The 9584-nt window shown below is 40.5% G+C and overlaps 1 protein-coding gene across 2 annotated transcripts; it reads right to left on the reverse strand.

Annotated features, from left to right (window-relative positions):
* Nucleotides 1-6124: 6124 nt before the first annotated feature.
* LOC106435327 (LEAF RUST 10 DISEASE-RESISTANCE LOCUS RECEPTOR-LIKE PROTEIN KINASE-like 2.4) lies at nt 6125-9099 on the reverse strand. 2 transcript variants are annotated; one of them, XM_013876202.3, is made up of 5 exons: nt 8403-9099; nt 8213-8305; nt 8068-8106; nt 7931-7957; nt 6129-7856 (listed from the first exon to the last, which is right to left on the reverse strand). In XM_013876202.3, exons 1-5 carry the CDS (start codon nt 9097-9099, stop codon nt 6739-6741), a joined length of 1974 nt encoding a protein of 657 aa, XP_013731656.2. In that variant the 3' UTR covers nt 6129-6738. The 2 variants fall into 2 exon arrangements, with proteins under 2 accessions (XP_013731657.2, XP_013731656.2); XM_013876203.3 differs by lacking the exons at nt 7931-7957; nt 8068-8106; nt 8213-8305 and having other exon boundaries at nt 6125-7847; nt 8364-9099.
* Nucleotides 9100-9584: the final 485 nt, after the last annotated feature.

Raw genomic sequence — 9584 nt, forward strand, 5'->3', positions numbered from 1 at the left:
ACTCTTTCCATATTTGTAATTCCATATTCTAGTTTTTCCATTATTCTATGACGGTGTAATTCCCTATATATAAATGGCTCCTTATGTTTATGAATAATATAGATTTTATTCTCCTAAGTTTCACAACACGTTATCAGCACGATTACTTTAAGAACCCTAAGCTAAAGTCCCGAGACTCAAACCTTAAACCCTAGCCGGCGATAAACCATAAACCCGACGACGAACCCTAATCCGATCGAGAACCTTTCACCTTATATCCAAGGCGTTCCAGATCTCAGCACACGACCTCAGTCCGTTCCTCAGCTCGCGACTTCAGCCTGTTCGCGAGACACGATCTCAGCCTACTCGACGCGACCCGATACCGTTCGCAGCTCGATAGACAGCACGCTCGCGACCCGATAGCTGCTTGCTCCTATTCGCGACCCGTCTCAGCTTCAATCCGTTCGCGACAGACATCAACACCCGTTCGCGACCCGACATCAACGATCAGCTCGCGTTCTTCTCTATTCGGTGGTCCATTCAACCCGTCTTGAGGTTAAGGTAAAACCAAAACCAAAGAACCAAACCCTAAGGCAATAGATCCAATCCCTAATAACCTAAATTGAATCTTATTGCTTGATTAAAATCGAAACCCTAATTCCCTAAAGCCTAGCCGCATGCATACCATGCAAACCCTAATTTGAAATCCAAATTTGATTTGATTGTTTATGTGATTGAATGTTTTGAATCTGAATTTGATCACATAGAACCGATTGCTAGGATTGCTTAATCTCATACTTGAATTTGGTTGATTGAATTGGAATTAAAATCGCCTAGTTCTCATCTTGTTTAAAGACCTAACCTAACCGGCCTTGTTCATATTGAAACCCTAATTGCACTGACTGATTAATCTTGAATATGATCCGTTAGGTTGATAGTAATTAACTCTTTGATGCACTGCTTGATTGTTTGATTGAGGTTTCATGTTTCATGATCACTTAGAAACCGTTTTGCTAAGATGTATAAACGATTGCATTATGAACATATAGAAACCGTTTGATAAGATTGTTCATACCCTTGGTTGTGCGGCTTGTCTTGCATCATGCATGTTCGGATTGTTTGGCCGTGCGGCTTGTTAGAATATCATGCATGCATAATCGTATGAACTGAATGCATCATATCCGTTTGGTCGTGTGACCAATTTGCATATCTTATTGTCTTGTATGCATCATAAGAACATTATAAATCCTAAGAATGAAACATATGATTTCAGATGTCGAAAATCAACAACTTGGATTTTGTTGCCCTAAATCTCTCTGGAGATAATTACTTGCAATGGACACTTGATACTAAGATCATATTAAAATCCAAGGGACTCGGTGAATGTATCGTATCACCGAGGGCAATAATGAAAGTGAGAAAGATAGATACAGAGCGATATTGATTATACGCCATCATCTTATGGAAAGTCTCAAAGATCAGTATTTGACTATTGAGAATCCTCTAGACCTTTGGACAGAGTTGAAATCGGGATATGATCACCAGAGAACGGTGTTATTACCAAAGGCTACATATGATTGGAGAAATCTCAGAATCCAGGACTTTAAGTCCGTGGACGAGTATAACTCGGCCCTGTTCAAAATAGTTTCGAAATTGAAACTATGTGGTGAAGATATAACGGATAAGGATATGCTTGAGAAACCCTTTTCTACCTTCCCCATAAGCAATGTGTTGTAACAACAACAGTACCGTGGGAAGGGCTTCTCTACTTATGCTAATCTGATCTCTTGTTTATTGCTTGTGGAGCAAAACAACGAGCTGTTGATGAGAAACAGTGAATTAAGACCTCTTGGAACAAACCCCATTACCTGAGGCACATGCGACCGTAGAGGCTAAGAAAGAGTCGAACCATTCCAGAGTAATAGCCAACACGACGGTGGTCGTGGAAAATTGCATGGACGTGGTGGTCGAGGCCGAAACTCGTTTGGTCGAGGCCGAGGCAACTCATATGGCCGTGGCCAAGGAAACTCTTATGGAGGCCGTGGTCATGGCCGAGGCCGTGGTACATCTTTCAAGCCACATAACTCGACCAAATCAGTGTGCCATAGATGTGGTATGGATAATCATTGGGTTAAGACATGTAGGACTCCCAAACATCTCGTTGAACTCTACCAAGAGAGTTTGAAAGGGAAGAATCTTGAAGCTCATATGACTTATCAAGATGGTGAAGATGATTTCAATCATGAACAAGACGATCTCATGGAGTATGAAACGTCTGATTATTTAAAAGATCAAAGTTGATTTCGGCCATTTATGTTTTTGTGTTCTTTGCTTTGTGTTTTCATGTTTTGATTGCTTTGAGCTTGTTTTATTAATGAATGAAATTTTTTATAAAGAAGTCTCTAAAGTATCATTCTATAATATGTTTTTAAGTATGGATGAATTCGTTGTGGACAGTGGGTCAAGCCACACGATCTTAAGAGACAAAAGATATTTCTTAAACCTAAAAATGAAAAACACAAATATCAATACCATTGCGGGTATAGCCAGTCTCATAGAGGGCTACGACTAGGCTAACATCCTATTGCCTAAGGGTACGCATCTAGAGATATCTTATGCATTGTATTCACCCAGCTCTAAGAGAAGCCTATTGAGCTTTAAAGACATTCGAATGAATGACTTTCATATTGAGACTAAGGGCGAAGGAAACAAAGAGTTCCTTCAGATCATTGAGATCGGCCAAGGCCATAAGAAAGTCCTAGAGTCTATACATGCGCTCTCTACTGGCCTTTATTACGCCAAGGTTGGTATGATAGAAGCCAATGCCGTATTAAACAGAGTGGCCACTGAGAATTTTACTCTCTGGCACGACCGGCTTGGCTATCCTGGTTCGACCATGATGCGAAAGTTGATTTTGAATACAAACGGCCATCCTTTGAAAGAAAAAAACGAGTTGTCCCTAAGAATCTAACATGTGTGGCATGTTCACAAGGGAAACTCATTGTTAGGCCATCACCTGTCAAAGTGACTAAGGAAACAATAAACTTTCTGGAAAGAATACAAGGAGACATCTGTGGACCAATACACCCACCTTGTGGGACGTTTAGATATTACATGGTCCTGATTGATGCGTCCACGAGATGGTCGCACGTCTGTCTCTTCTCAACTCGTAATTTGGCATTTGCGATATTGTTAGCTCAGATCATTCGTTTGAGAGCACACTTTCCAGATTTTCCTTTAAAGACTATACGACTTGATAATGCTGGTGAGTTCACGTCCCAAGCATTTAATGGTTACTATATGTCCATGGGGTAAGTGTGGAACACTCCGTGGCACATGTACATACACAGAACGGCTTGGCCGAATCATTCATAAAATGAATTCAGCTAATAGCTAGACCATTGCTTATGAGGTCTAAGTTTCCGGCCACAGCTTGGGGACACGCGGTCTTGCACACGGCCGAACTGATTCGTATAAGACCATCTAGTGAACATAAATATTCCCCATCACAATTGTTTACGGGTCATGAGCCAGAGATATCCCATCTTAAGACATTTGACTGTGTCGTTTATGTTCCAATTGCTCCACCACAGAGAACAAAGATGAGACCTCAAAGGAGGATGTGGATATATGTTGGATATGATTCTCCCACGATTATAAAATACTTTGAGCCAACCACGGGTGATTTATTTAAGGCCAGGTATGCGGATTGTCATTTTAACGAATCCGAACATCCAACATTAGGGGGAGAGAAAAGTAAGCTGGTAAAAGAGATTACATGGAATCAAACATGGCAAGATCCTCAGACTCAGGAATATGATTTAGAAGTCCAAAAGATTATACATTTACAAAAGCTAGATAATCAATTGTCAGATTCCTTTGCTGACCCGAAAAGAGTGACTAAGTCATATATACCAGCTGCTAATGCACCAATAAGAATTGATGTTCAAGAGGGACACAATCAAGTTGCTACAGAGTCTAGACAACGTTTGAAACGTGGTAGACCAATAGGTTCCAAAGATAAGAACCCTCGGAAAACTAAGAGAGGTGCAGATAATGAAACCGAGGTTGTTAAAACCCTAGACACGACTGCGGTCATTCCTAAATCCCGGGACTTAGCCGCGGCCGATCCCAAAACGCTAATAGCGATTGTTGCCGATCATGAATGCTTAGATGCGGCCGGCCCTGATGTATCTAATCCTGATTCTTGGGACACCAAGATTCAAGGTACTGAAGGTCCTGATAATAATGAGATCTCAATAAATTATGTCTTGTCTGGGATACAATGGAACATAAAGAATGTCGACATTGATGATATATTTGCATACAAGGTAGCACTTGAACTTATGGATTTGAATGAGGATCATGAACCCACGTCTATTTATGAGTGCACTCAACGATCAGATTGGATCAAATGGAAAGAAGCTATAAACGTGAAGTTAAACTCTTTAAAGAAGAGAGATGTCTTTGGACCAATAGTCCGGACACCATATGATGTTAAACCAGTCGGCTATAAATGGGTCTTTGTGAGGAAAAGAAACGAACATGGTGAAGTAGTTAGATACAAAGCACGGCTTGTTGCACAAGGATTCTCACAGAGACCAGGAATAGATTATGAGGAGACGTACTCCACTGTGGTGGATGCTACTTCTTTTAGATTCCTGATAAGTCTGGCTATAAGAGAAAACTTAGACTTGCTGTTAATGGATGTTGTAACTGCATACTTATATGGGCCACTGGATAATGAGATTTATATGAAAGTACCAGAGGGTATAGAGTTGAAAAACAAATCGAGTACTCGGAACAATACTGTATAAAGTTGAATAAGTCACTTTATGGATTGAAACAATCAGGTCGAATGTGGTACAATAGGCTAAGTGAGTACCTAGAGAGAGAAGGATACAAGAATGACCCGATCAGCCCTTGTATCTTTAAAAAGAAATTCGGCCAAGGCTTTGTGATTATAGCAGTGTGTGTTGATGATTTGAATATCCTAGGAACCTCTGGAGAGATCTCCCAAACAGTTGAATATCTTAAAAAAGAATTCGAGATGAAAGATCTTGGAAAAACAAAGTTTTGTTTGGGATTACAGCTTGAGTACATAAGAGATGGAATCCTTGTGCATCAAATGGCATATACAGAAAAGGTACTCAAGAGATTCAATATGGCCGAGTCTCACCCATTGTCTAGCCCCATGGTCGTGAGGTCTCTCGGCCTGGACACTGATCCGTTCCGTCCTAAAATGGATGATGAAGAATTCCTAGGTCCTGAAGTGCCATATCTCAGTGCCATAGGAGCTTTAATGTATCTGGTGAGTCATACACGACCAGATATATGTTTTGCCGTGAACCTATTATCTAGGTTTAGCTCTTGTCCAACCCAAAGACACTGGAACGGGATTAAACATATTCTTCGTTACCTGCAAGGAACGAAAGACTTGGGTTTATTTTATACTAACCATAACAAATAAGGGTTAGTTGGCTTTGCTGATGCATGTTATCTCTCGGATCCTCACAATGCCCGATCACAGACCGGCTACGTCTTTACTCATGGTGGCACGGCCATCTCATGGCGTTCCATGAAGCAGACGATCGCAGCCACTTCATCACACCACTCAGAGATCTTGGCTATTCACGAGGCCAGCCGCGAGTCTGTGTGGTTACGATCCATGACCAACCACATCCGAGTCGATTGTGGGATGACCGAAGGCAAGGACGCACCAACCGTGATGTATGAGGACAATGCAGTGTGCATTGCTCAGCTTAAGGATGGCTACATCAAAGGAGACCGGACGAAGCACATACTACCTAAGTTCTTCTTCACGCACGAGCTTCAGAAAGCCGGCGAGGTCCAAGTAGTCCAAGTGCGTTCCAGTGACAACTCAGACGACATGTTCACCAAATAACTTCCTACTTGCACGTTCAGAAAACTCACGCATCAGATTGGGATGCGAAGACTGAAAGACCTTCATGTTCAGAACAGGGGGAGTAATACGTGTTGTACTCTTTTTCCTTCACCATGGTTTTGTTCCACTGGGTTTTCCTGGTAAGGTTTTAATGAGGCAACATCTAAAGCGTATTACAAACTATGTATGGTTATGGCATCTAAGGGGGAGTGTTATAATTCATATTGTGGATGTCCATAACCGGCCCATATCTTAGAGAGAGAGTCAGCCTGTCTAGAGAGAGAGAGAGACAGCTACGCCCTAGAGAGAGAGAGAGAGAGAGTCGGCTACTTTTCTCCTTTGGCTACTTTCCTATTTACTTTAGACTTATGATTTGTACTATTTCTATATTTGTATTTCCATATTCTAGTCTTTCCATTATTCTATGACGGTGTAATTCTTTATATATAAATAGTTCCTTATGTTTATAATAATATAGATTCTATTCTCCTAAGTTTCACAACATTTTACTGATTTCTGTTGATAGCCTAGCTTAATTCAAAAACCACATGTTTATTGTGTGAATCAAGTTTCTGTGAATTTAATCTAAGTGTTACATCGCACTCTATCAAGGATGCGTTTGTTGTCCGAGGTGAACAAGGTCTTCTCTCTGAAACTCATATGAAGGATCTTATCATTTATTTGTTCATTTCCTATGATTCTAAGAAGCTTAATCAAATCACCTCATTACATTGATTGCATTTAGCTTAAGTATGAACCTGAATTCTCTTTGAATTGAAATACTTAGAAATGGATTGACATCTAAAAATTCTCTACAACAACACTTAATATGAAACGGAGAGAGTATGTGACGTTTATGGATCATACTCTGTATAAACTGAAATGTTCTCTGAGGGGGTAGAAGATTCTTGAAGAGGCGCTACTTGAATTTGCAAACCAGGCCTGGGAGGCACTTTAAGAGCATCCACACTCCCTTCCATCATTTCCACAACTCTATTCATTGGCGGGCGATCTATTGGGGAAGACTGAATACACCACAAACCCACCAATGTCATTTTTCTAACCATCTCCTCTTCTTTGCAGACGATTCCATCCATGTTAAGACTTCCAGTGTCTCCCTTCTCAATATCCTTATATATCCATTCAGGAAAATATATTGAGCTCGCATCAGATGAAGAGTTTTGAGCAGCTCTTTCTTTGTTCCTTGCTCCTATCATCTCAAGTACCAACATTCCGTAGCTATACACATCTGACTTATGGGAAACTCTACCATACATTCTTGAAAACAATTCAGGTGCAATGTATCCTATCGTTCCTCTTGTGTCTAGTAGTGACAAGATGCTTTCTTTCCTCTCGCATAGCTTAGCAAGACCAAAGTCTGCAACTTTGGGACAAAGATTATCATCTAAGAGTATATTTTGTGGTTTAATGTCGAAATGTATAATCCTTGTTCTGCAACCATGGTGCAAGTACTCCAGACCACGGGCAACGCCTAGAGCGATCCCATAAAGTGTGGGCCAATCCATATCCACCGTGGTCTTGCTTGAGATAAACTTATCAAGAGACCCATTTCCCAAAAATTCATAAATAATTGCTCTCTTGGAACCTTCAGAGCAAAATCCTAGCAGTGTAACAATGTTAACATGAGAAGTTTGGCTAATGGTTGCAACTTCAGTGAGGAAGTCTTCACCATTGCCTTTTGAGTCTTTCAATACCTTCACTGCAACGATACGGCCATCACAAAGAGTTCCTCTATAAACAGTGCCAAATCCGCCCTTCCCAACCACTTCTGCAAATGACTTTGTGATTCGTGTCACTTGTGCATAACTATACTTCTTCAGTGGATTATATGGTTCGATATTTGGTTGTGGAACAGTCCTGAGGTTTTGTTGACCCGGATCATGTGATATTTGTTGGCAATGGAGACACACCGTTATGAATGCCGCCAGAAATATAACACCTGCTGCGCAACCTGTAACAAGAAAATTGTGCTGTAAGAAAATTTTATAAACACATTATGCTTCGTAAGAAAAGCAGGTAAGGCACCTATTGCCACTGCAGTAGACGTCACGACTTCATCATTGCATTGGCACCATGAAAAAGTCAGTTCGAAAATGGAGCAACAATTTCCAATGTTTTTGTGGTAGAACATTGCAAAAAAAAAATAGGACATGAGATCTTACCATGGTCTCCAGAATCTACTACCGATCCAGAGGACAAGCCTGCATCAATGCATTGGCACAAGGAAAATTGTCGGTTCGGAACTGGAGAAACAATTTCCGATATTGTTGTGGAAAAACATTGGAAAAATCGAACAAGAGATCTTACCATCAGCCATCCTTGGTCCAGAACCAGAGGTATGGTTATGATAACAGACAAATCTACTCGAGGTCTGATTATTTCCACAAGCACCCACTGACTCTATACATATAAAACATTCTTGGTACAGACATTTCTATTGCTAAGATGATTACTCAACAAAGATGATGCAAAACAGACTGGGAATTCAGAAACTTACTAGTTTGCGGATGGAGTGGATTGCATTTATTTCCTAATGGCAACGTATGGTTAAATCCACAGCTTCCATGAGTGGATAAACATTGTTGACATGCTGTTCTATCAATCTTCAACTTCACCTCAAACCCTTTGCTTAAAACACTTTCTAAATTGGTCATATTCAACCTTTTCTCTGTTGCAACAAAACTCGTCGGAACGTTCACCGTGAAACCATTACGGCATGTACCGTTATGATTTTCAGACAATGAGATAAGACCTATCTTGGGACATGTATGACTTGAAAGGTAAGGAAGAAAAGGGTCACAATGGTAGAATACAGTGATATTCTTGTAGGTTGGCAAAAGCTCAAAAATTTGGGGAGGCAAGGTTGTGTTGGTGAACACAGAGGAGCAAAAAGAGCCTAGAAAGTCTGGTCTGGTAAGTTTAATAGTGTTAGATGTTTGATTTAGATGGAAAACTGAGTACTCTTGTTCTGAGATGATAATAGAGGTACTGCTGTTTTTATTGCAGAGAAGCTCCAGCAACGGATGGCCGCAATTTCTGTGACGTGTCCCTCCCCAAAATGGGAAACCGGCGGTGATGTTACCACATTCAAACAAAGTCTCACATAATTCAAGTTTACTTGAAGCACAAGGAAGATGGTGGAATATGGAGAAGAGAAAGAAAAGGACCAGAGGATAAATGGAGAAATAGTACATGATTGGTTTGATCTGTGAACAGTGAGCCCCTGGGTTGAAGGGAAACAAAAAGAGAGAGAGATGGATAGGAAGCAAGTAGAGATGGTGAAGATCAAAGTCAAGCAACGATAGTGACGGATACAGAGAGATCGGTCAATGATTATCTTTTATTTATTTTGTGGTTTAGAACATTATGTAATTAGTTCTATAGTGAGAATGAGAGAAACTTGTCGCCTGCCGTTTAACGCCTCTAAAGCTGACTAAACAAGATCTACGAGACTGGGAAAGTCAAACACTAAGGATAGTGACGGGTACAAAGAGATTTGGAGTCTTTCTTAGTTGGACCTTTTGAAACGCGGAGTTGAGATAGAGATATTTGGACACTGAAAAGGTAAAAGAACCAGTTTGAAACTTTCACAGTTTCACTGATAGATCAAATGTCTCTTCAACATAATTAAGTCTTAGATGTATGAATGATTGGTGTTCAAACAAAAAATAGATGAATG

This window comes from Brassica napus, chromosome C2 (genome assembly GCF_020379485.1).
Source record: "Brassica napus cultivar Da-Ae chromosome C2, Da-Ae, whole genome shotgun sequence".
NCBI lineage: Eukaryota > Viridiplantae > Streptophyta > Magnoliopsida > Brassicales > Brassicaceae > Brassica > Brassica napus.